Here is a 26,550-nt window from a genome sequence, read left to right as displayed (position 1 = left end):
AATGCCTCTTGATCCGCTTAATGAGCGGCATATCGGCGGGTTAGCCGAGCGTGGCCAATGAAAGGGAAGATCTTCACATTTGACGAGGAATATTTTGATTTTCGGGGCGAGCTTGAAGATTGTGTGTCGCGATGCCCACTGTCTGGGCTGCGGGGGTTCCTGGCGTGCTGATTTGTGACTTATGATAAAAATCACATTGCCAGGGATTACCACACAGCCCTGACCCCACCGGCTACCATGGCAACCACACACACACACACAGTTAAAACTGAAGACGACATGATTATCCAGGAGTGTGAGGGGTTGGTCATGATTAGGAAAGCGGGGGTCTTCGTGTGTTTTATCTCCAGCCAGGCACAGAGCTTAGCTGATTGGTGAACAGTGATTGATTTCCTCTTTGTTCACAGTGGCTAAGTTCTGCACCTGAGGAGAACATTGTCCACAGGAGCGAAGAACAGCAAAAGGGCCTCCCCGCCAACTTTAGTCAGTCCGACTCCTGAGTGACGGACGCATTGATGAAGGCGCCCCTATATATAGTCCGGTACATTCAAGAGGCTGAGCGGGCCATCCGTCTAAAGCAGGACGGATGTGTGAATTAGAAATGAGGTCCGTGTCGAGCGTGTCATCAGTCCACCTATATTTAGGGCCTATTAAAAGACTAATGGCCATCAGCGGGCCGTTAAAGAGAGCAATGGCCATATGACAGCCATCAGCGGACACATATAGACTGTAGAAGCCCCCGTGATTTATCACACCCTAATGGCGCCCGGCTCATCGCGCGAGCAGAAAGGCGTCTCTTGGTCTGCGCAATCAAATTGTTGATAGTGGAAAAAGCAGTCGATGGATTTATGGCCTTTAAGTTTCTTGTTTAGTTTTTTTTTTTTTTAAACCATTCAACTGAGAGTGTGTTTAGGAGATCTTTAGAGAGAGTCAGCTTCACCTTTCGTACACAGCAATGATCCAGTAACAGCCGGAAGGAACCCCAGACACCAATCGGATCATAAAATGCAGACTATTGATTGGCAGGCAGCAAGAAATGGGCTCGGCCTCCTGTGCCTACTGAGCTGATAATCAGTCCTACACAAACACTGGCTCAGTTCAGCAGGAACAGGCGTCCAGTCCGCTCACATCGACAGGCTGGTCAATGGTGCAATGCAATGATGACGTCGATGTTTTTATTATTATTATTATTATTATGCATAAATGAGGGTAGAATGAAAAGTCAAATTCCTGTACCCTGCTTGTGCTTCGGGTTCCATCATGTGAACCCTTCTTCCTGTCTTTTCTCCAAGGCTGCTGACAACAGACGAGCAGATGACCGGAGGTCGTGCGAGGGTGGAGCACTCGTGGCGACCACTCGGAATCCTTGCGGCGGTCCGACGGTGAGGCCGACCGAGGCTGCTAACTGGACAGTAAACGTTTAAAAGAAAAAAGGAACATTGGTGTGAGGACGTGGTCAACTTTGAACAATGGATGCTTCTTTATAGTCTCTTCTGTGGTCACGCACAAAAATGTCACTTTTTTTTTTTTTCCCACCAGTTGAAATAAATATGGGAGAGAAGAACTTGATCGGTGTGTTTTGTGCTGTGTTTAGTCTGAAGCTCCAATCAGGCTGTGAAGAGTTTAGACTGGAAATGCGTTCAGGTGTTTTCATACATAACACATGACTTCATGTAAGAGATACAACGCAATGTGAATAAGAACGTGGGAAGCACAGACAGGATCATGATGGAATAATAGTAGTAATAATAATAATAATATAGCCCATTTTCAACAAATTACCGTTCAACAAGTTAGACAGTGAAGAAACCATTACATTCATTACACGGTAGCATTAGGGAATTGGGTATTTGTGTATTACATATTTTCTTGTAACATTACAACTTTTGTGAATAAGTTGCAATATTACAATTAACTCATTTGCTCCCAAAAACTAAAAAACTATCAACTATAAACATGTTCCATTTTAAATATTGCCATGGTCCCAAAAACGGATTTAAGCGTTTGTTTTTTTAATGCTAGATCATACAGAAGACTGATGCAGCCTCTGACCTGAAGAAGGTCACTTAAATCAATGGTAATTATTACAAAAACGGCCAGCGGGTGGCAGCAGAGTATAAGAGATCAACCAGGGCCATGTTGGAAAAAGCTTTTTCCCCCCCACTGTTTTGAACAGGTTTGTGAATAATGATGAAACTTGGCTATATTCTAATACTATTATTGCTGCAAAACGGAAACATACCAATATACTTTTTTCCCTGATGAAAAAACAGACTAATCTTTCTTTTGGTAGGTTCCATGTTTTTATAGCAAAATCCAGTAAAACAGCCAGGAGCGAAGGGGGTTGCTTCAGTCAAAATGGCTGGGAGTGAATGAGTTAAAAAAAAAATCAATATTAATAGAAAAGTTATATGAGAACAAAAATATTTTAATATCAGCATTAAAAAAAAAGTTACACGAAAAAAGTAAATGGTGATGGTAAAAAGCTTTAAATGTTAAAGCAAAAACTTGAGGCAGGAATTGAAAGAAGACTTATGAGAGAAAAAATACTCTAGTAGAAAAGTTATACTAAAATTGTATTAGAAAAGAATATTTCAAGACAAAAAGAGATGATTAAAAAAAGTCAGTTTTGATTTTAAAAAAAATTGTAATACAACAAAACTAGTGAATAAATGGAATCATAGAAAAAAAGTTGCCGTATCACAAGACAAAAAGTCTGTTGGTTTTGAGCACTTTTTGTTACAATCACTATTTTTTTGTTTTGCATGGATGTTGTCTGGGCGTTGCTTTGACATGCTGTGATGTACGGCGCAAGCTTCTACTCAACCTGAAGTCTGACATGTATTCATCGCAAGCTGACTGCTCCACTGTCCTTGTCTGCTGTTTGTGTGTCCTCACGTGTTATTTCAACTTGAGCGTGGCCTTCATTAACGATGCTAACGTCGCTCATGAAGCAGACCCTGAACTGACGCCGAACTCACCGGAGTGCATCGCCATCCCGTGTGTGCGTGTGTACGCGTGTGTGAGGTCTCACCTGGGTGAGTGTGAATGGTGGGCGTGTCCCGCATGAGTGAGGCCCAGCTGCGACGGCGGCGTAGGCGTGGCGAGCGCGTCCTGAAGCTGACGGATCCTGACAGAGGTTGGGTGGGGGTCACCGGACGAGGGGCCGCCGTCGCTTCCCGTGCCGAGCCGACGCTCCAGCAGGCTCAGGATGCGCGACGCTTCGCCGAGTGGACCGGACGCAGCCGCCACCTGCGGCCATGTGCGCGCACACGCTTAATTACATGCAAACTGATTGGACAGCTTGCTTGTTATTGTCACATGGAGGCACACTTGTAACATGAATCTGCACGACGGCCATCTCACCGTGCGTACGAAGCCCGCGCAGACGTCAGGCGACTGGCGGGAGAAAACGGCGCAGTTGACCGCCAGGCAGATGATCAATAACGGCGACGGTTGCCGAGCATTCGACGAGATGGCGGCCAGCAAAGCGCGGGGCAGCTCGGCGGGATTGGGATGAGGAGGAGCTGAGAAAAGGTTGCGCATCTGCTCCCAGACTTGCTGGACACAAACCTGCCGATACAAACCAGATGATCAATACAAGGCCAATTGCGGAAAGACGGACGCAGACGACGGCGCGTCTCCTCCGTTATGAGAGGAGGCGGCCCAACGGGAGGAATCGATACTTCTTCATCCTCCTCCTCTCAAGGATGTCTCTTCCTTCGGCGTGTTTGCTTTTCAGACACGTCCAATCTCGTTCAACGACAAACGCTTTGTTGTTGCAATTGAATACGTGAGAGATTTCGTGACATTCATTTTTTTTTAACTTTCGAGACAATGTGGAAGAATTTAGTTTTAGAAGGAGACATATTTTTTTTTTAGATTAAAGTCATAATCGTTCAATTGATAGATATTTTTAAGGGGGAAAGGTCATATACAATGGACCCCTGCATTTCATTTAAAAAATCCACCGATATGGAAAAAAAAATAAAAATAATTATAATAAAATTTTAAAAAATATTTTAAACTCAAAACATACACCAAAAAACACTGATAAACCTTCAATAAATGTTTTCCACACAAAAACCGGGGGAAAAAAAATATTTAAACATTGAAAAAAAATCTCACATTTGGAGATGGGAGGACATTGAGTGACGCAACTAATTCAAATCCCAACTCAAGGTTTCATTATTACAATTTTGAGTTTCTTGTCAAATTTTGACCTTATTCTCGTAAAATTACAATTTGAATCTTGCCTACACACAAAATAAACATTACACAAAAAACACCCCATTGGAAATCATAAAAAATTACGCAGGGTTTTATAGCCGAAAAATAACCTTTTTAAAATGACTTTTTTGCAAAAATATACGCGTTATTCAGCATCATAGAATAATTCAATTATAGAGGGTTATTAATTTAATCGAGACATTTATATCAGTTATAAGTAAATAATGTTGTTTGAAGACAGCCTCACCAGTTGTTGATTCCTGTGGTGCCCCCTGTTGGTTGGGTGGTGGTAAAAGGTCAGCAGCCACAGCGAGGGGTGGCAGTCCTGGGGCTCGCTGGTGGCCAGCAACAGGAGGGCCTCATGCACCCAGTGCGAGCACTGGACCAGCAGGAACCACGCCTCAAACAACACACCAGCGCACTCACTACAGAGATTACATTACATTAAATAGTTAGGCTCAACAATTCAGAAGAATCTCAATTTGTTATTTCCTCAAATATCCCAATTGCAATTTGATATGTGAGTATTAGATTATATTAGATTATATCAGATTATATCAGAATAGATCAGATTATATTATATTATATCAGATTAGGATACATTAGATTATATTATATCAGATTAGGATACATTAGATTAGATTATATCAAAATAGGATAGATTATATCAGACTAGGATAGATTATATCAGATTAGGATGGATTGTATCAGATTATATCATATTATATTAATAATCAGATTAAATTATATTATATCAGATTATGATAGAATATATCAGATTATGATAGATTATATCAGATTAGGATAGATAGATAGATAGATAGATAGATAGATAGATAGATAGATAGATAGATAGATAGATAGATAGATAGATAGATAGATAGATAGATATGGCATCTAACCTGGCGCTGCCACCTGCCTCCTGTTCCTCCTCTGTCAGTCTCCGTAATGAGTCGCTGAGCCAATTCAGGTGGCGTCTGCAAACCTCCCTAGACGCCTCTGCAAAGAACACATCGGTGCACATACACACTCAAAATCTGCACTTTTTACACTCAATTACCAGCGTGCAATCTAGCGAGCTGTATACTCGGGCAAAATGTCCCCAATTTAAAAACTCCGCTCTCGACAAACAAGAGACGACTTTGCAGTTGAGGAAAATTGACACTTTTTAAGTAGACTTTAATGATGCCCAATAACAAGAGCTTGAGCAACGATTTGGTCCTTACAAAGATACAGCATGAAATTTAACGTGGCGTAATCAGGGCTCAAGAATAACTTTGCGTACTAGCGTGAACAGTTCATCTTGTCCCACTTCTCATTTCCATTCAGGCTGCTGTGAAGAATTACTTTTTCTTGCACACACACACATACCAAAATTAGTAGTAATCATTAACTCTGAGTTCTGGCTGCACTCCAATGTTCTCTTAATGGTGCCATTCATGTCAACCCTTCCTGTACACATGCAGGCCAGGTGTGGGCACACATTGATTAGCACCATTAGACATGTTCATACCGACAACATTGGAGACGAATATATACAACATGATGACCTTTTAAATGCCCAATAGGATGAAGTGCAGACATAGTGCAAATGAAAACATGAGTACTACTTGTAACTTTTTTACTTGTGTAGCGAAATATTTTTCTCATTGAGCCCACCTCCCAAAATTTTTTTTTCCCGTTAATAATGAAAAATAGCAATGTATTGTATAAAATGTAAAAATTAAATAATAAATAAATAAAGAATATAAACAATCTGGTTTTACCATAAGGGCCATAGGGTCTTTTTTTATATAGTTAATTATGAAAAATAGCATTATATTGTATAAAACATGAAAATAAAATAAAAATAAAAAATAATATAATATAAACAATCTGATTTTGCCATTTAGTCTATTTGGTAAGGCCCAAACTATTTTATTTTAGTTTTTTAGTTTTAATGCTGATTCTGGTACATGGCTGAAGAAAATCCCAATAGCCGATTAAAATAAAATAACTTCTTTTTTTTGTCTATTAATATGAATAACAGGAAGAGCATTTAACTGTTCTATAGTATTTTGTTGTTTTGTATTTGCTTACTTTTGCAACACGAAGAAAAAATAAAAAATAAAACTTGCATTGCGTTAATGTTTAAAAAAACACACAAAAAATAATTGCCGATTTTACAAGCACTAATATCAGTCAATTAAATCGTCCGGCCAATTAATTGGTCAGGCACTCATTTCTACAATCCAACTAGTCATGTGTTAACATGTTCTAAAACATTTGAAAGATTGACTTAAGACATTTTAATGCCAATCTAGATTAATTGATCAATCCTTTATGAGACTTCTTAAGGATCTGTGGGAACTGAAGAACTCTGTAATATCGGTTGTTGGATTGTGTCTTTAAGAGGTGTGGCCTAGTGAGTGGAGTGAAGAGCTGAAGTCGGTTAGTCTGCATGTGAGAATCTGGGCGTGAGCTGTGGCCAACAACAACTCCTTGCCATTGTTCTCATTTTGCATTTTTGTGTCTGACAGAGTCAAAAAGGCAATATAGATATAAATGTAGAACTACTGCTTTCGTATTGATTGTGCAGGTGTAAGGTAATGTTTTAATCGATGAGCGCTGAGGAGGTGGCTTGTAACGAAGAAGCTTGCACCCGGGCTTAATACTTTTAATAGGTGATGGGTGACACTGGCTGCACATCATGTGAGAGCAATCCCCACTGTCATTAACTAATATTGATTGGCGAAACAAGAGATCATTCAACGTGTAGCAGGAAACCGCTTCTTGTTCAGACAATAGTTATATTGTGAGTGATTACGCACACGCGCACACACACTGACCTGGAGGCTGAGTCAAGAGCGGAAGCAGCAGATTTGGGGGTGAGTGAGGGAAGAAGGCCTTCAAAGGGGTCTGAAGTGACAAAAAAAAAGTGTGAATGAATGAGTGGCACTCTGCCAATGACAAATGTGGCTGTGATGGTGACGTTGCGAAGCAGTGACACTGGCTGGCGAGTGTGTTCTAATGTAGCGTGTAATAGGTTAGCTTTTCGTGTGCAGTGTGACAGCAGCCATCAAAATGACATCTCGGTGAGTAGGCTGCCACTGCCATCTAGTGTTTACAATCTTTTGCTCCTCTTCAAAAGGCAATTCAAGTTCATATCTCAGTATGGTTAAAAATACAATAACAACAAACGTTGTGACAAGCAAAATTGGGTTTGCATTAAATCTGTGTACCTAATATTGTGGCCTGGGAGTGGATGTCAGCTGAACATTAAAATGCAATTTTCATTCGCTTATCTATGCTAAGTGGCATTCCAAATATTTAAAGAATAAAATTTGAAAAAAATGTTATAATTTTACATGAATAGATTGTAAAAAGGCAAACAGCAAATCATAATATCAGGAAGAAAAAAAAGTTAATTTGATGAAGTCCTAAAATTATGAGGGAAAATATATATTTCAATAGAGGAAGTCAAAATGTTCGGAGGGAAAAAATATTTAGCAGTTAAATTAAATGTTTTGAGGGAAAAAATAATTTTGCTAGATAGTCATAATACAACAAGGGGAAAAAGTATGAGATACATTTAGAATATGGGGTAAAAAAATATTTTGCCACATAGAACTAACATTATAAGGAAAAATATTAAGTCATAAGACACAAACATAATGTAAAAAAATATAAAATATTAAGCCAATATAGCCAAAGTCATGAAAATGAATTTTAATATAAAGAGCTAATACTTATTTTGGTAGCGGATACATACCATAATACTCAACTCAGCTTTATTTATAGAGCACTTTCAAAAACAATGGCAGCTGAAACTAAGTTTTGTACATAGATAAAAAATAATATTACAAACGAGTAAATTATTTTACTAGAGATTCATATTATAACTAGGAACGTTTTTTACTTCACTAGATAAAAGCATGATTTTATTTCCCGCCAATTAGGTCAAAATATTACAAGAATACAATCAGAATTTAAGAATAAAGTCATTATAGAACAAGAAAAAGATTGCTATTTTATTTTATTTTTTTAAATGAAGCAATTTTACACCAGCAGAAATCTATGAATTTACTCATGCACGCCAGTCCGAGCAAATGGTCTGCTATCATTCAAAAATCAAAGACAAAACGTAAATAGTTTTAAAAACACATGGGGATGAGGTATACAGCACCTGAGTTTGTAAGAGTGTCAGTTCCCTATAGAAGCAGCTGGTAAAGCTTTGAATGAGCTCCCTAAGGCACGGACGGTCCTCATCATTCTTGAGAATGGACCTGTCAAACACAAATGCGCATATGTCAGTCCAAAACAAGAAGAAGAATATCACTCCAAGTCTAGGCACCACTGCATGCACAACAATGACCGACATCTGTGCGACTCACCTGAAGATGTCATTCGCCACCAAGAAGATGGAGCAGTGTTGAGCACAAGCCTTCGGCTGAAAAACACAAACAGGTTGTGACCACTAGATGTCGCTCCAGGTCAACTTTTTGCCCCGACTCCAGTTTGATTTCATTTCCACACATCCACACCTATTGTAAGCGCTTCATGTGTTTTACATTTAACACATTCTAAAAACGCCCCAGCACAAACGCTAAACAGCTGTACTGCACTCCTCCACCCTCCGCTCCATGTTGTTTAGATCTGCAGTTGATTCTGAGTCTCAACATTTTAATTAATAAGCGACACATTTACTAGTATACACTCTCACACAGACGGGATTAAAGCACAGCTTGCTTATTACTGCAAATAAATCAGGTTTGGGCGTTAGTGTCAGTCACAAGGACCAAAATCAATCTACATTTAGAAACTATATATATATATATATATATATATATATATATATATATATATATATATATATATATTTAATTTTTTTTTACATGAATAAAGTCCTATTATCGATACATGGAAAAAGGTGTCAACACTTTTTAGAGATTAGGCTATAACATGAGGGGGGGGGGGGGGGTAAATGTAGATAAAATCCTACTATCTAGACTCGACTAAGATTAGACTTAAAAGTCTGAATATAACAGGATATGGTTCTAATTTTTACCTGATTCAAATGTAATTTACAAGATACAAAATAATCTGCGTTGTTTACAACTTCAAACATACCACAGAAAATGAATTTATCATTTAACAAAATGAAAAAAAATATTAAGCAAATATTAACAAATGAAGTCAAAACTATAATACTCACAATACAAGAAAACATAACATGGGGGGGGGGGGGAGGTGATCAGTTCTATTTTATGCCAAGCAGGTATTTGAAAATTATGGGATACAAGTTTAAAATTACACACTAATGACATGATCAACAGCAGCACCCAGTGGACTCCTGCTGTTATTACATCTCCACCTAACAGCTTACATGTTCTTGCCATGTTTTTTGTAAAATGATGAACAGCTTGCGTGTAAGTGCGTGTGTGGGCTGCAGTAATGTGTCAGCGTCTATATGCATGTATCAAACTTTGCACTAATGTGTGTATTTGCTGTTTGTTTTTTTTGCACGCCAGTTATGTACCATGTGCCACGATTCCTGCTATTTAAAACAGATGGGCCTTTCTCGTGTCCGCCTCCATTACCTTGCCGCTAACACTTGAAGGAGGCTCAATTACGGCACGCAACAAACATCCTGTTTTTTTTTTGTTGTGCTTTGGCGGTCACAAACGAGGAAGCGAGGGTTTATTGTTATTGGGTTCGAGTCGGAATAGATCCCGAGGAGGTGGCGGCACAAGCCCAAACGAGGAATGTCCGCCTTAATGTCAGGTTCCCCCATTTGGCTGCAGTGATTGAAACCAAGGCGAAGAGAGACACGAGCCAGTCGACTTTTTGTTTGGTTTGCCTTTGCACATGTGTGCACATCTGACATCCAAACAACCTTAAGGCAAATTGAAACCTAAACGTTTGCCTCCTACCCTCGTAACGACAGACACACTACACCAGATGTCATATCATAAACAAAGTATGTCCCACTAAAGACGTGAGTGTGTTTGTGCGTGTGTACCAAGGTGATAAAAACACAAGGTAAATCAGAGCGGGATGAAAGCATAAACAAATCTCAGATAGACATAAACAAAGGATTGCCATTTCAGTCTCTCCCTTATACACACAGAAATGTGTTAAACTTGTTTCCATCTGCCCTGATTGGTAACTTATGCGAACATGAGATGGCATTGAGTGTAATCAACAGGCGGATATACAACATTTCTCAGCGCAGTTTTAGTCATCTATCTTGTTTTATGGCTACAGAACCTGAAACTGCAAAAGTGTGCATTGTTAGTCAGTTCAACACAGCTCAAGTGGACCATCACTGTTAGAAAACAGCAGTGACACCACTGACAAAAACCCACTAGGGTATAGCTTTTTTAGCCACACTGAAAATATGTTGGTGTTTTTTTTTTTAAATCAACAACAATAAAGTCATAAATGTTGAAATTTGATAAATATGTGGTTATTTTACCAGGAAAAGGTGAGAAGTAAATTGCACTGAATGAAAGAATGAAAAACTTTGCTAAAGTCAGAACATAAAACAAAGTCTGTGTACACATATAACTAGAATAAAGTCAAAATATAATGGGAATAAAGTCAGAATTTTACATGAATAAAGTAGTAATGTTAAGTAATAATATGAGGAAAAAAGTAGACTTCTACAACAGGAGGGATAAAGTTTTAATTTTAGGCGAATAGTCGAAATTATGTGAAAAAGTTTGCATTTTAAGTTTTCATTATCTTAGTACAACAGTCATTTCTGGACTTTTCACAATGGGGCGCAATATAAAGGAAGCGCAAGAGTGTCAGACAGAACGAGAGCGAGACAATTTGCGCCCTCATTATGAAAAAGAAAGTAGCGGGAACCCGGTGCGATAACATTAAAACACCTGCGGCTTACAGTCGGGTGCGGCTTATATGTGTAACAAACTCCAGTATTCCCCAAATTTTGCTAGCGCGGCTTATAGTCAAGTGCGCCTTGTAGTCCAGAAATTACTGTAGATTTTACTTAAGTCAAAATATTTCACACAAAGTCAGAATTTTACCAGGATAAATCCTAATATTACAACTGAATAATTTAACAAAAAATACAAGACAAAAGTATTAGTATGAGGAGGGGAAAAAAAAAGGTGCAAAATTACGAGGAGAAAGTTGAAATATTCGCATAGTCGCAATATGAGAATAAAGTTAAAATGTTATGAGAAAAAAAAATCTAGCTTCTAGATAGTGTCAAAGTGTAAGGTGAAAAACCCCAATTTTACAAAATTAAATAAAGGCAAAAAAAGAATATTCCTAGTGACTTCTGATCTGAGATAGTTGTATTTGTTTTTGTAGGCATTTGAAAGTAAAAACTGTAATTTTCCAACTTTTTTCCCAGTAAATTGACAGTTTTTTGGTCTTTTTAGTGTGGCCCTAATACATACTCCTTTGTAGTTTTTAGTGTGCTGCAGCCAAGAATTTGTACAAACATGATTGTGCCGCTATTTATAAAGGACAGTCTTGTACTTTTTCTTGCAACACTATTTTCTCCATTACCTTAATCATCATCATATGATCAATGACTTTGCCGCTCTACAAACCGGTGTGCGAGTTTACGCTCTGTGAAAGGAGGAGGAGGAGAAGGAGGAGGGGAGCCGCGGGGACTCGAGCGATTTAACCCGCACAATAAAGACTGTGTGGTGCACGCCAAATGATGTGAGACGTAGTTTAGAACTGGCCAAATGATGTGAGGCACATGGTGGGCTAATCCAACAATGGCAAAGGAAACAGTCAATTATTTTAAACATAATAATAATATGTGGAAATGTGTCCAATGTTACGAAAACATATTCCAATATTAAAATAATAAATCTAGATGTGACTCTAGCTGAGCGTAAATGAGTACAATGGCCACTTAGATTTTTCTACCATAAGGCTACATGTTATAGTCCTCATTGACACATATAGGGGCCAATCTAAAATGGCAACTGTCCCATTCGTTTAATAGTCATTTAACAGTATAGTGTAGCAAACCAACCAGCAGTGACTTGGCTATTTGCTGCTCGAGCTGCTGCGGTGACAGCGGCGTGTCAGCGAAGACGGTCGACTCCAGCAGACCGAGCAGCGCCGCCTCCAGGCTGGGCAGGCTGTGATACCACAGGGCCACGACAGCCCGCTCCTCCAGTGACAAGCAACCACTGAGAAAAATCAAGTCATATCTATTATGTCACATCACATTGGATCACATTGTAAGGGAAACCATCTGCGAACCAGATGTTGAGGCTCAGCTTTGGATACTTTTTTTAAACAATGCAATCATAGAGTCAAAACGAAGAAATTAGAGCCTTTGATTTGTGTCCTGATATACACAATACACTTAACATTGATTGCTCCTAGAAGAATAGGAGGAAAATGAAAAGCAACATGTGCCAAGCATTGTTGCCAAAGGAACTTGAACTACGTTAAGTGGAAGTATTACGATTCAGGGAGGAATAAGCGGCTTCGCAGAAGCGCTGATTTAAAAAAACAACTGATTGAGAGTCACAAAACTTTTCGACAAAAAAAACATGTAGGAGAAATAGGTCACAATTTTTGGTTTTTAAGAGACTAAAGTTGCAACTGTATGAGGAAAGAGTTAAAGATTTAGCATATTTTTACGAGGGGAAAAAAAGGTCATTTAAGTCAATGACGATTTGTTCATTTGATAAGATGTTCTTAATATTATGGCAATTTTTTTTATCATATGAAAGCAAGAACATGATTTAAAAAGTTGGAGGAGTCATAATATTATGAACATACTAGTCAGTCAGAATTTTTGTATGTTAATAAAGTTAAAATGATAAAAACTGAAAAAAATGAGAGGGTAAAGCCACATTTTTTTGGGTGACAAAAGTAGTCATTTGAGGTGACTACAAAAAAAAATATTAATAGTAGAAATACCGGTAATCACAATTTTATTAGGAAAAAAAAAAAGACAAAATGAATGAAGTTGTAATTTTGTAAGATTAAGCAAAAAGAAAATACTAGACAGTCATATTATGGCGGGAAAAATAACAACATTTTTATAAGGGTAGAGTAAAATTATTACGAGCATAAAGTCATAATAAACAAGAGAAAGTATTGCGATGTCTAACAATGATCATTATACAGCAACCAATAAATAGAAGTGTTTAAAAAAAAAAGTGCAGTATGTATTCTAAATATGAATGTAGACTACCTGGTATAGGCAGAGTTGACAGCATCCAGGAAGTCATTCGTAAGAGCTGCTTGTGGACACGTGAGTGGCTGCTGCAGCAAGACTCCAATGAGAGGAGCAACCTCAGGGCAGGTCATCAGGGGAACGCATGCCTCGCATGTAGCCACAATCCTATCACATGAACACCTGTGCACAAAGGCTGTCCTTAAGTGCATGCACGGAATTAAGGAAAGCCAAGGTTGTAGGGGATGTCATCGGGACCCGTAGCCGCCGGACCAATTGGACGATTGTAGCTCTGACTTTTTATTGCTTTTTGACTACTTTTATGCATTGAACCAGCAGGTCTGGTGAAGAATTATCTTGAAACATTTATTCTTTACAGTATGTTGAGAAACAAATCTCTGAATTTACTTAATTAGGGTCTTTAGCTATTTTGTTTCACCTCTCATTTAATGAATTGCAGCTTTTTCGGATGTCTTCCTGCAACCGTGTCACCACCTGAAGAGTAGGAAAAGCATTATTGTATGGAACATACAATATATTAACTCATTCACTGCCATTAACGGCTATATACGTCAAAAATTCATTTTAACTATTTCTATTTAACATTTAATTATTGTACATTTAGAACAGATATAAAATTTGTGATTAATTGTGAGTTAACTAGTGAAGTCATGCGATTAACTATGATTAAAAAATAGCGCCTGATACCCGTAATTTTTAATAAACTTTTCTTTTCTTTTATAACTCTTTGACTGCCAAAAACGTTAATAAACGTTTAGTAAAATCCTATGGAGGAGTGCCAAAGACGTTAAAAGACGTTTGTTTCAAAACAGAGGTGAAACTAACCATTTTCTATTGTTGATTACTGAATAACGGAATAAGGTAGAAACAAACTTTTTTTTCTGATGAAAGATGAGAGTCCAATCTTTTATTTGGTAGTGTGTGTGTTTCCATAGTCCAAACACATAATTTTCTGTGGACCTTGAAAGATCAGCCAAAATGCTTAAATCGGCTGGCACCCACGGCATCCCTTTTCTGAAAACGTCTGGCAGTCAAAGAGTTAAAAGAAGAAAAGATTATTAAAAATAATAATAATTAAAATGACTTTTTTTTAAAGAAGAAGAAAAGATTATTAAAAATTAGGGGCGTCAGGCGATTACATTTTTTCGTAATTAATCACATGACTTCACTAGTTATCTGACGATTGACCACAAATTTTATATCTGTTCTAAATGTACAATATTTTTTTCTAGGTTTTCATACTCTTGTTAACAAAAGTGGAAAAAAATTTAAACTAATAGAAATATTTCAAATGAATTTTTGACGTCTATAGCCGTCAATGGGAGTGAATGAGTTAAACAAGCCACCATCATGAGGAGTCAATACCTTTCTGAGGACTTGGAGATGGTACTCTGTTGGCGACGCATCGAAATGTTTGAGCAAAAACATGGATGGCGATTCGTCATCTTCAGTGGCAAGTTGACACAACAATTTCTGTGGTCAAAGTCAAGGCAACATAATATGGATGGTAGATTATTGCCACTTTACGCTTACAGCTACAATCCCCAAATCTACACCATCAAAGCTAATTGAGGACAACTCTGTTGGCATTGTTTCAAAGACGTGAGCGGGGAACATTAAAAAAAGGAAAAAAAAGGCGTTCCAGGAGGTAAGAATATATGGACAGCATATGAGGAGGACCTTTAAATGTGAGCATTCGTTGTTACAAAGGACCTCAGTGTTTTACAAGCATTTTTCAGAAGGGGCCTCATCTCACACACACACACACACACACACACACACACACACACACACACACACAGATAAAACGACGCCAATAAACTCAAATGATTCTTGACTGTGAAAAAGGCTGACGCTGGTGATGTTGATAATGAAGCACCAAAGAAGGAAATACTAGACTGATGAGATAAAAATGTTAACTAAGGAGCCTTTTTGTGGCGAGACATTTTTTTCAAATGTTGGTTCCATTCATGCAATTATTCATTTTACTAAAAGCAAGATAGAGTGCAGTATTCAGTGGTCAAATGATTCCTAAACAACATTTTGGGTTAGGTTTGAAGAGGTTTGGTTTCCCCTGATGTAACCGTTTTCTGTTGCACCACATTAAAGTAATAGACTTGTTTAGAAAAGGCACTTTGACAACAGGGCCTCACATTTTGCTACAACGTTTTATGACTTCAACGTACCGCAGTAACAAGCTCACCACAAAGAGTTGGACTTTGTAGATGTTTCTGGAGACAAAAGTGGATCGTGGGGACTGGAAAGCGAGACAAGTAGAATAGTTGGAATGCCACGCAGCCAGTCATTGCCGTGCTGATGGCAAAGCTGTGTGGTCGTACCCTCCACATCGTCTCACAAAAAAACCTCCAATCACTACCATGTGAGTTCCTCCGAGCCCGACCGAGTCCGCACAAAAGCAATCCCACTCGGTTCGGAGGAACAGTGGGATTGACAGCGAGTGAAATTGGCGAAGGAAGCCTGGTTAGACACAATGACGACTAACTGGAGTGAATTGCTGGCTCTTTCAGAATCGAGCAAAAGGGCGTGGTTGCCAGCGATGAAAGACAAAACGATTGCTGGATGGCAAATGCTTTGAGTCAAAAGCCATCTTTTGTTCCCAGAAAAACAGCCACCGAGATGGTTTTGAGACACCACAGCGATTATACCCTTAAAACCCGACATGTATAAAAAAAACAGATGCCATTGGAAAAGGCCATAGCTCAACAGCACAAGCCAATATAAGAAGCATCAAAATTTATAATACAGTTGAACATATGAGATGGAACACAATCGGTTCCGGGATGCTGACTGACTTCTGACATGTTTGCATTTACAATTTTGCGAATCGAAAATACAACGGTGCCTTGACTTAAGAGGTTGTATTCACCCTGGTCAAGCTTGTAGTTGCAAGCTAACTGTAACTACTTGATTGAGGATTAAATCAATTTTCCCCATTGAAAGGAATTGCAATGCCATTAATCCGGTACAGCCATTTACAAAAAAAAAAAAAAACATTAAGTGGTTTTAATAAAGAAAAATGTCACTAGATGGTATAAAAGCATAATAAGAGAATAAAAGACGTGAAAAAAGACAGTTTTATAAAATTACTGTACTTTAGTATTGGTGTGCTTGATATGTACATTTCAGGGTTGTGGTTTAGTGAGATATGTGAAATCGGATTGGAGCTTAAAATTTTTTTGTCCCGTTCATTTAATTGCTGCATGGGCGACTGTGGCTCTCTTTTTTTTTACACTTCACTCGTATGGCCGCGTGTCTGAAGTTCTCCCGCAACTCAAATTTTGGCTCGCAACGCAAAGCAAAAAAATAAATAACATTTACCAAGTGACGGCTTATGAAGCTAATCTTAAAATTAACACTCTTCCTTGATGATGCAGTACAGGCATGCAGTGTGTACGGTATTGAAGGCAACTGCATGTACCTGGGAGGCAAGTCTCATAGACTGCTATCTCTTTAGCTACAGTATATTGTACTGAGCAGCCATGACAGAGACATGTATTCCACTTTCATATGTGACTATCGGTTTCTAGTTCTATAGTTATAACCCACACTTTTCCTTTTTCCTGTGGTGGCAGACCTTTAATTAAAGTTTTAGCAATTTCATTAGAATTCCAAACTGTATGACTTATTCCACATTCATTTAGATTTCTGTATAAAGCTGGAGCACTTTTTGGTCTGAAACCAAGTAGAGCTTTGAAGAAATCCATTTGAAATAGGATGTAATAAAAGGGGACATGGCATGGCATAATAGTAGCGAATCGTTGATGTAGCCCCGATGATTTCCAAAACACACAAAGTTTACAGACAGTGTGAGCTAAGAGTCAGAGCTGTGTTTTAACACTGGAAAGCAACCACTGAGGCTCCAGGGACCGTCTGTGGTTCACACTGCTTGAGTCACTAAAGAAAGCCCTTGAAAGAAGAGCAATCGTCAGCCCTCTAATATAACACACTCACACTTTATTTATCATCTCCTCAAAGAACCTTGCCATGCTACGGGCGTCACTGTGTGGTCCCGCTGCAAGGACAGGACACAGTCGGCTTCAAACACAGCCAGAGCGCTAAGATGTGGTGATGACAGGCGCACGACGAGGACACCGAATGAAAAGCAAAAATATGTTGACACAAGCCATCATTCAAGAAGGAGAGGAGACAATGTATTTATACTCTACATCAATGACTTACTTACATATGGTGTCTCATTATCGCTTCAAGTCGTAAATAAAAAAGTATTACAAGATAAGGCGATATGCACTGCCTTGCCCAAGCGCTTCATAATGGAGCTCTCAAAAAATTGCACTTTGAATCAAATTGAAAAATAAACTTCACATTAATAAGCGAAGCCCATGTGCATGTCGTCCATGTCAAAGGCCACCTGGCAAATTCCACGTTAACTTCCAAGTCTGTGTTTTAATTGGCAGCAAGTTTTATGAGACATGGAATAATCAAAAGAACACAAACAAAGTTAATCTGGTAAAAATGTGGAGGTTCGACACTGTAAACCATCTGTGAACCCCGTCAAAAAGTTCTCAACTCTCTGGCTGCCTGGTGAGCCTGAGAAACCACAGTAAAGTCACACAGTGGGTAGGACCACATAATAAATGCTAATCTTTGTCTGGTGGAGAGAGGAAGTCAAACCAGTCTCGTTTCATTTGCTTTGAAAGTCTTTTTCACTTTTTTTGATTAAAATACCAGAAACCAGCATTATTTCATCCACCACAAGTGAAGAAATACAGGATGTCCATTGAATAATACAAAATACAATACAAATGCAGTATTAATCCTGTGCCAAATCAGGCACATTTACAGTTGTAAAGTTCAGCGTTCAAACAAAATGTGCATGATTTTTGTGCAGTTCAATGTTTGCCTCTAAAACTGTACAAAAATCAGAACTAAAATTCAAATTCATTGGCTTACATTTGTTTTGGGGAATGGAACTTGCTGGTTGAAACATACAAAATTGGGACACAATTGTCTCCTGGCTGCTCAGTAAAATATGGCTAAGTTGACTACAAGTTGGCATAAAACAACTGAATGTATGTACACTGGAAAGTGAACCATGGCAAACCTGTGTGAAATAACTCACCTCCCAAATACAACCAGTAATCTCCTTCTAAATGAGCCACTGCATCAGTTGATATGACTTGTCAAAGTTATGTGAGAGAATATACATGTAAAAAAAATGTTTTAAAAAAGATAAAACATTGCCTGTACAATTGTCAGGCAATGTTTAATGGAATGGGTTCTACTTGAAGTTCCAAAATTCATACCTGTATCCACTGGTTAGCTTTTCTTTCCAAAGCATTGGCTGGGTGCTCGGAGTGCAGCTGCCACAGACACTGGAAAATCAGCGCCCTGCTTTTATCTGAAAAAAGAAATACTCGTCAATCTAATCTCTATTACAGTTAGGAATATTCATAGCATTAATGTTTGGGGGTGAAATTGAGGAAAATTATGATAGGTCCATTTTTAAAGGGCAAGACACGCTTTACCGCCGTTCACAAGGGGTCTGTGATGCACTCACCGTCTGCGGTGACAACCGGGTTCCAGCACAAGCGGCCCAGAAGCTGACCAAGAGTGGGAATCTTCTTCATAGTCTCTGTTGTGGAATTCTTGGTACAGTAAAAAGAAAAAGCATTTATTTAATTAAATTTGATCTGCGGTGTGGAATAAAAAATAAGAGAATGAACACAAAAAAAACTTTTTTTTTTTATATATACTAAATTTTGGATGACGCCAACCCAACCAAATTCCCACCATCTCAACAGGATTACGGCAATATGAGGCTCGCTTGTATGATATGTTTGAACTGTGAGCTAATTAAGTTGATCAGCGGAGCTTTATTGCAGCAGCAGCCCACACAGCGCAATTGGACATATGCAAGTGTAATTGAGGCAACGTGCTGTTGCTCAAGCAGAGAGAAACTCCGACTGGGCCTCAAAGTGTTGAAAGAGTAGAAGTTCTCATACGATCACATGCAGCTGGCTTGGAGATGCTTGGAGATGGCTTCCATAGCTTTCCTGATGGGCCTTCAAGTAGTTCCAGCTTAAAAGAACACGGCCATACTTTTGGATAATTGTGTAGATGACAACTGCGTTATTAGTGAAAATACAAACTTCTCGTTAACAGCCTGGTCTAAACACTGGGAAAATGCACATCGAGTTTCTTTACAAAATGTGATCACCATCTACTGGTCTGGCATGCCAATTACAGCGGTTTTAGTTGAAAATGCATTTGGCTGTGTGAAAGAAACCCGACTCTCTAAAACTTAAATTGAAGAAAACCATAATTAATGGCTACGCTAACATTGTTTTATGAAGCCAGAATGGCTGCAGTGAAGACGCAAACATCAAAGCTAGTGGTGCCTGATGACTTTTACAGTACAGCAGGTCCTCGCCTTACAGCAGAGCTTTAATCCTATGGTGGTGATTTAACCCGCATTTGTACACCAAGGCACTGACCTACAGTAATGCAGTAGTAAAGCTGTAATTACAGTAAATGTGTATGAAAAATAGATCTTAAATCAAACAATTTATCAAACATAAAAAAATGAACAACAGTAAATTTGGAGGTAACTGAGCATGTGCCATGTAACAACGTGTTCTTACGGCATGCCACGTACCTTTCGCAACCTCAGAATGTTGTTGGTTTGGATTGGTAAACTAAAATTAATTCTGTCTTCAAAGTAGCAAATGTTTAGGTAGCTTTGTGCTTATGGCTTAAAAATCAATAAAAAAAAAAAGTATCAAACGGTCGCAACCTCAGAATGTTGTTGGTCGCGATTGATAAACCACAATAAATTCTGTCTTCAAAGTAGCAAATGTTTAGGTAGCTTTGTGCTTATGGCTTGAAAATCAATTTTAAAAAAGTATCAAACGATACGATAACTAACTTGACTCGTTTAGTTGGGTGACATCACCATTAATGGGACGGCTTCTCTTTAAGGCCCCCTCCCCAACTGTAAAAACGCATGAACAAGAGCCCCACATTTCCACCTTCCTATCATTGGACGGTACGTGAGAAAAAAAAAAAAACGATGCTGCTTGATGATGCAGCTGCAAAGAAATAATCATCAAAATGTCAATACTACCACAAGATAGAAGTGAAATCCATAGCATAAATGAAGCCTTGCTGACATTGTTGTTAAATGAATAAAATGCTTGGTGTCTTGATAAAAGACAAGACAGAATCTGATTACTCTTACAAGGACAGGTTTGTAGACATCCTTTGCTAATTTAAGATGAAGAAAAGCAAAGAGGAAACGCTTGCTCCTGACATCATTCAGCCCCAATCAGACCGGTCCTGACAATAAAGGGCCGTTTCCATGGTGAGCACATCAATAAAGTGTGTAGCTGTGTTCCCAAACCGCTTCATCTCCTTTCATAGATCAGGGCCCCCGAGAGCCGTGTGATTTTTGAATTGTTAGCGGACTGAAAGTATTGGGAGCCTTAAGGAGATCAACAAGAAAATGAGAAACATCCACTTCTTTCCAGAGCAACTGTTCTTATTCAACACTTCACTTTTTGGGCACAAGCCACAAGAAAGTAGTTAAGTCATCAAGGGATGCGAAGTGCTGCCAAGAAGCAGGCTATCCTCAGCTGGTCTTTTATGACTCCAGTGCCTGTAAAACGGATTTCAGTCCAATTAAACTATACCAGCTTTCTCTCTCTCTCTTTTTGTTTCTTATCCAATTCTTCATTTTACACACCTCGGCATGACTTATGCCTGGAGTCATGCTAGCAGACTGGAAGATGGAAAGTTTTTTTTTTGGGGGGGGGTTGTCTTCATGCAGGTATTCATGTCAAGTTGTGTTCAAACAAAACAGTTCTAAGCCGATTTGGAAGTCAAGCAATAGCTGTCGACACTTGGGCTGGATTTACACTGAAGGTCTTAAGTGCCCGTTCCCATTTAGTGTCTGTATTTATTTACATCGATTTTAAGTGACCTGGATTGGCACTTACCCCGTAGGTTGAAGAAGCACAGAACCTCAATATTATTCCACCAAGTATGTTTCTTGCATTCTTATTATGTCGAACTAACGTCTGCAGGGTCTGAAATTAAAATTGACCTGGGCCATCCATAATTCACTTGACGCAGGCCCGACCCAATAAATGTAATGAAATTAACACTTTTTTTAATTTATTTTTTTACATCTTTGTTACACAAAAAAGCGTCATTAAAAAATCTCATTCAAATTGTCCAAACTATTTTAGGTTAAGCAATGTATGAGACCATCAAGAAAATCATTCAAGCGCACTAAAGAGCACTTGCAGTCTTCGCAACACTGAAATCTCACAGTTCTGAATCCTCCCCTCCTCCTGCCCAAGGCTGCTGCTGCAGCTGATTTGGGGATACATTAGGTTAGCACTGCGGGTCCCAGCGCGGCTATTACCTGACAAACTCAACATTGCAGTGCTGCCAGCCAGACATAGGCGACCTCTGCGGCGCACAGAACAGCCTCTGTTGGCCTCCGATGGCTGGACTTACGACTTACTGTTCACGGGGCTGGCTTGGACAGAGGCTGAGAGTATGTGTGTGTGTGAGTACTGCGAGTGTACCAACATCATTCATCTGACGGCCGTTTGGCTGCTGATCCAATTGATAATTTATCTCAGCAGGTTTGGGCATGTCAAGTCTGTGAATGAACAATCAATACCCACATTATCAGCGTTTTCAATAAATACTCGCCATGCCGTTGATGTGCACGAGGAGTCGCTGGAGGAAATCCCTCAGTGAGCACAGGTGAACGCACGTCTCTCTCAGAAGGTCCACCCCGTCGGCTCGGCCCCACGCCTCAACTTTGTCCAGCCACAACTGCATCTCTGTTTGCTGGACTAGCACCACCGATTGAGACATTGTTCAGGTTGTACAGAAGAGATCCTTCGAGAAAGAGAGAGAAATTAGTCAATTGTCATGATTACGTTGGGAAGTTGTGCACTGTGTCAAGGAACAGGGAAGAGACCCAGAGAGTATTCACATTGGTTTAATCAGAGTTTAATCATGTTTTGTTGTAAACAATAAGGCCACAAATATTAGCTTTTTTTTTTTTTTTTTACATCTAATGACTATCATTTTACAGATGTGTAGTATGACACGGCATCATCCTTTCTGAAAGCTAATTAGAAAACCCTGTCAATAGGCAGAAAGAATGTGACTTGGGCACATGTTTCAAATCCTCAGGGTCCAGATCCACACTGCCACGTAGGGCTGGGGAATACATCGAATTAATCTGATACATCGTCATTTTAAAAATCGAAACATTGAAAATTTGCCAAATCATGAAATCGAGTTTAATCTTCTGACTTATTAAAAACTGTTGTTCTTATGTTCTGTTACATCTAAATGTTATTGTGAGTTGTAATTTTGCACAAAGGGCAGAATGCTGGATGGGTGGTTTAAAAGACATGTTTATAATAACTACCAACTACTTAATTGTGGCATTTAAGCACAAACTACGAATGATAAGTTTATCTTAAAACTGATTTAGAAGCAGTAGACATTATTGTTGTCTGAACATTTTGCACATGAATCATTTTTGAATAACTGAAACATAAAAAATAAAAAATAAATAAATACAAATAATCGAGATTTTCTTTTTTGGCCATATTGCCCAGCCCTACTGCCACATAATATGATGTGGCTCACTAAAGCAAATACAATGTGTGTACAGTACTTCATCTTTCTTGCTATATGGATTTGTTTTCATTTTGGCTAAACTTCTAAACTGAACTTGCAAATTCCTTCTTAAGACGAATTGGCCGAGTTTACCTGCCACTATTTTCCATGACTAATGATTTCAAATTTAAGTTGTTAAAAATCTTTACAATTACAATCAAACACATGGACAACTGTATAGAAAATATACATTTATATGGTTTTCACAGTTGTAATGGTTCTCGGAAAGGAACCACAACTAAGACGTGCCCGTGACGAAAATGAATTTGACCCAACTGCCTTAGGCGAATTACTAAGTTGAAAACTTTAGCGCATTAGGGTTTACTGACTTGTCAATTAATGGATCCTTAGTAATTCAGCCAATGGTTTTGAATTGTTCATTGAAGCAACTGCGACAAAATCAAGTGCGCCACTTGGCTGAAACCTCCACAGGGGTTGTCGATTCATTCAGGAAGACTGCACAATGCTACTCTTCAAGGCAGCATTTCTATGCTCTGGCATGTAACCAGTATCCATCAGCATTCCATGTGTGGACGATGGACTCACTACTAGTCAACTGTGCTGCAGATCATGCATTCCCTAATAGTAAAAATACTAGTAAAAAAATACTGTACATAGAAATGTTAATTGAAAATTGCTATGACTTTGGCAGAGCAAAAAGTCAACACAGAATTTTGCGTCCTTTGAAGCTTTTTTTTTTTTTAAACATGAGAAATTCCTTCTTTCTTGCCGTTGCTGAGCCTCTGCAGCTCTCGCTTGTAATCAGCGGCAAACTCAATCTCTTTTTTAATGACCCACTGGAGGAGGTCATTTTGGGCTTCCTGCTTGCGGAGTTCCTGTTCCTTCAAGGCCAACACTTCCTCCAGGCACTTCTGATAAGACAACTGGCTTTCCGCTTCCATCAGTTCCACAAAGACCTCGTTCAACCGTCGCTCCTCCACGTCACACTCGGCCTGCTCTTTCAGGAACGGGTGCGTCGGACCTTCGACGGCCACGTGGTCTCCCTCCAAGGCCAGTTCTTGGAATCGTCTCATTCTCTCGTGCTCGTCATCCAAACACATGTCTCGCACCTTTTGGAGAAGATCACTCTCGTTTTTTTTCCTCATCTGCTCCACTTCCACCTCGTTGGTCAAGTACTCCACCTGGTCCCACAGGGTCTTGTACTCATCCATTTCCAGTCGCAGTTTAGCCGAGAGCTCCACCACGGCGGGCCCTTGTGACTTGACCCGCTCCTCCAGACATTGGAGCTGCGCTTGCAGGTCTCTTACTTCCTTCTCCAGACGCTGCTTGTCTGCCGCACAGAACATGCTGAACATCTTCCGGCAGGCCAGGTCGTAGATGTCAAAGACAAATCGCAACAGGTGTGAAAACATGCTGGACTACTTACTGTCTTGGTATGAACTCGGAATCAACTACAAAAGCAGTTTGAACAAAAGGATGCGTACAATCGGGTCATGTCAAAGCACCAGAAGAACACAGCAGCTGCCCTTTAGTATTTGGTTTCCAAATCTTTGTGATGTCATAGCATTTTCTGCTTCACAGCCATTACCATGGCAACAGTTAAATTCGTAGCTCTGACAAGCATTATGCGACAAAATAATTACTCGCCAATTTGTTCAACGGAAATCAAAATAACTTATTCCATGCTCAAAATGATACCATCATAAAGTCTGTATAGGCAATGCTTAAAAGAATAGTTGAAAATTCCCAACTGTCATAGGAATATAACGGTAAGTTTACCCCCCGTATAAAAAAACGAATTTCCAACTATAATGTAAACAATTTTGTAGAAACTGCATGTGAATGCTGGACAGCTGACGCTGAGCCGAAATACTGTACAATAGAGCCCCACTTTTCGGGGTGGATAGTAGGGGTGTGCCAAAAAAAATCTATTTTCATAAGAATCGCTATTCTCATTTAGTACGATTCAGAATCGATTTTAAATGTCCCAAAATCGATTTTATTTAAATTATTTTATACTGTCTTCCCTTTGTTTGTGTGTGCCTTTATTAAGAGCTCTGTTCCTGTTGTACCCAATTTGTCCACTTAGGGGCAGTGTGGTTCCACGCGGTCTGATACACTGTTAAGTTGTAGCCACATTAGCGAGTAGAAGGAAAGAGTCACGATCAAGTTATTCCAATAAAAGTTGTTGTTTTTTGCAGTGTGGAAACGTTCTTTTGAGTGATAAAAGTGTCGCGAGTAAAGCACTAATTAGCATTAGCGAGTGAGATTGGAGTAGATCATTACGATTCCTTGAACATCTATAAATTGAAGCAGAAATCATTGTCAATCAAATCATTTTGAATCAAAAATCATTCTTAATCGAAAATTGATTCTGCATCGAATCGCACACCCCAAAATCGGAATCAAATCGAATCGTGAGACATTCAAAGATTCCCACCATAGTGGATAGGGACTGCACAAGCCCACAAATATTTGTGTACTGTATATGAAAAGATGATTGTTCTTCTATGGTCGTCACAGTTTTTTTTTCTTTGCTGCCACTGAGTCTTTCACAAGAAAAGAAAATCAAAAGTAAACCACAATTTTGTGGTTAAGCTTTCATCAAGAGTTCAACGCAAACTTCTATCCCGCAATGTAAGTGCATAGCACATTCTTATGGTACTTACACAATGCTGACAACGACCACATAAGTTGCCCACAAAAATATGTACATGCACAGAAAGTGCTCTTTAGCTGCTGCTCCGGTTTTAAGCTGCCTAAAGACCCTCCGGAGAAGGAACAAGATGTGACTGGTCAAATATTATCTTTGAAGATTTGTACGAGTAAGCTTGTGGATTTTAGGTTGGGGTCCGTTTGCTGTTTCAATTATGAGACTGTTTATACTATTCCAGCATAATCAAATCTGCAAAACATCACTTTCTATTTAAAACTAGCTGTCCTGTAGTGTGTTATTAAAAAGTGTGAGGGAAACACCTGAACAAGTACATGGACGAATACAAGGACGTTAATACTATTCATACAGACATTGCCAATGCTTACAGATATGATAGGCTATTTAAATGTATATTTTAGAAATGTAATGCACATTTGGAAATTGGAGCACTATAATAACTGCCGCATTGGAAGTGAGCCGTGTCTTTTCCTTTAACTTGGACCAAAAGTGTGGTATCTCTATATAAATATGAAAATGCACACGTATTAAGTAGCCCTTTTGGATTTTGAATAATTCAACCGAACAGTGTTAACATTAGTAGTGCCAGACACTAGTTTTGTTTGCAAACATTTTTGACACCCTCATGACGGTATCATTTTGAGCGTTTCCTACCCGTCGAAAGGAAGTATAACTTACCCTTGAATTACAAGACGAAATCAAAACCCAGCATCGTCTTCATTTTTACACTAAATGGTTTAGTGTAAACTTTCCCAAACGCCGTCAACAAACTGTATTTCCCTCTTTCACGAAGTTCCGCGTACGAGAGAAA

At 39.0% G+C, this 26,550-nt stretch overlaps 2 protein-coding genes across 8 annotated transcripts in view; one reads left to right on the top strand and one right to left on the bottom strand.

The window, feature by feature from the left end:
• aopep (aminopeptidase O (putative)) overlaps positions 1-1,569 on the top strand; it is a 75,776-nt gene extending 74,207 nt beyond the window's left edge. For all 3 annotated transcript variants that reach the window (XM_077560421.1, XM_077560420.1, XM_077560423.1), the window contains one exon: positions 1,293-1,569. The gene's annotated coding sequence lies outside the window, so the exon portion shown is untranslated. The remainder of the gene's footprint in view (positions 1-1,292) is intronic.
• fancc (FA complementation group C) lies at positions 1,162-26,550 on the bottom strand. Of its 5 annotated transcripts, none has more exons than XM_077560424.1 (16): positions 26,418-26,550; positions 22,118-22,309; positions 18,954-19,041; positions 18,700-18,794; positions 14,780-14,887; positions 13,833-13,888; positions 13,412-13,576; positions 12,233-12,392; positions 8,604-8,659; positions 8,396-8,495; positions 7,059-7,128; positions 5,133-5,229; positions 4,478-4,655; positions 3,367-3,573; positions 3,035-3,252; positions 1,162-1,405 (listed from the first exon to the last, which is right to left on the bottom strand). In XM_077560424.1, the coding sequence occupies exons 2-16, from the start codon at positions 22,283-22,285 to the stop codon at positions 1,402-1,404; spliced, it is 1,770 nt and encodes a 589-aa protein (XP_077416550.1). In that variant the 5' UTR covers positions 22,286-22,309; positions 26,418-26,550; the 3' UTR covers positions 1,162-1,401. The 5 variants fall into 5 exon arrangements, with proteins under 5 accessions (XP_077416550.1, XP_077416554.1, XP_077416553.1 ...); XM_077560428.1 differs by lacking the exon at positions 26,418-26,550 and adding an exon at positions 25,735-25,815; XM_077560427.1 differs by lacking the exon at positions 26,418-26,550 and adding an exon at positions 23,651-23,786.

Source organism: Vanacampus margaritifer, chromosome 3, assembly GCF_051991255.1.
Source record: "Vanacampus margaritifer isolate UIUO_Vmar chromosome 3, RoL_Vmar_1.0, whole genome shotgun sequence".
Lineage (NCBI taxonomy): Eukaryota > Metazoa > Chordata > Actinopteri > Syngnathiformes > Syngnathidae > Vanacampus > Vanacampus margaritifer.
The sequence above is the reverse complement of the archived record's forward strand: the minus strand, read 5'-3'. Positions and strand labels throughout refer to the sequence as shown.

What these genes read in the sequence shown, in the direction of transcription:
- fancc (XM_077560424.1), bottom strand. Translation starts at nt 22,285, where the DNA reads ATGTCTCAATCGGTGGTGCTAGTCCAGCAAACAGAGATGCAGTTGTGG. An exon ending in CCCGGTTGTCACCGCAGACG is followed by an intron (nt 18,795 to 18,953) that starts GTGAGTGCATCA and finishes TTCTTTTTTCAG; the next exon opens with ATAAAAGCAGGGCGCTGATT. An exon ending in TGCAATTCATTAAATGAGAG is followed by an intron (nt 13,577 to 13,832) that starts GTGAAACAAAAT and finishes CTTTGTGCACAG; the next exon opens with GTGTTCATGTGATAGGATTG.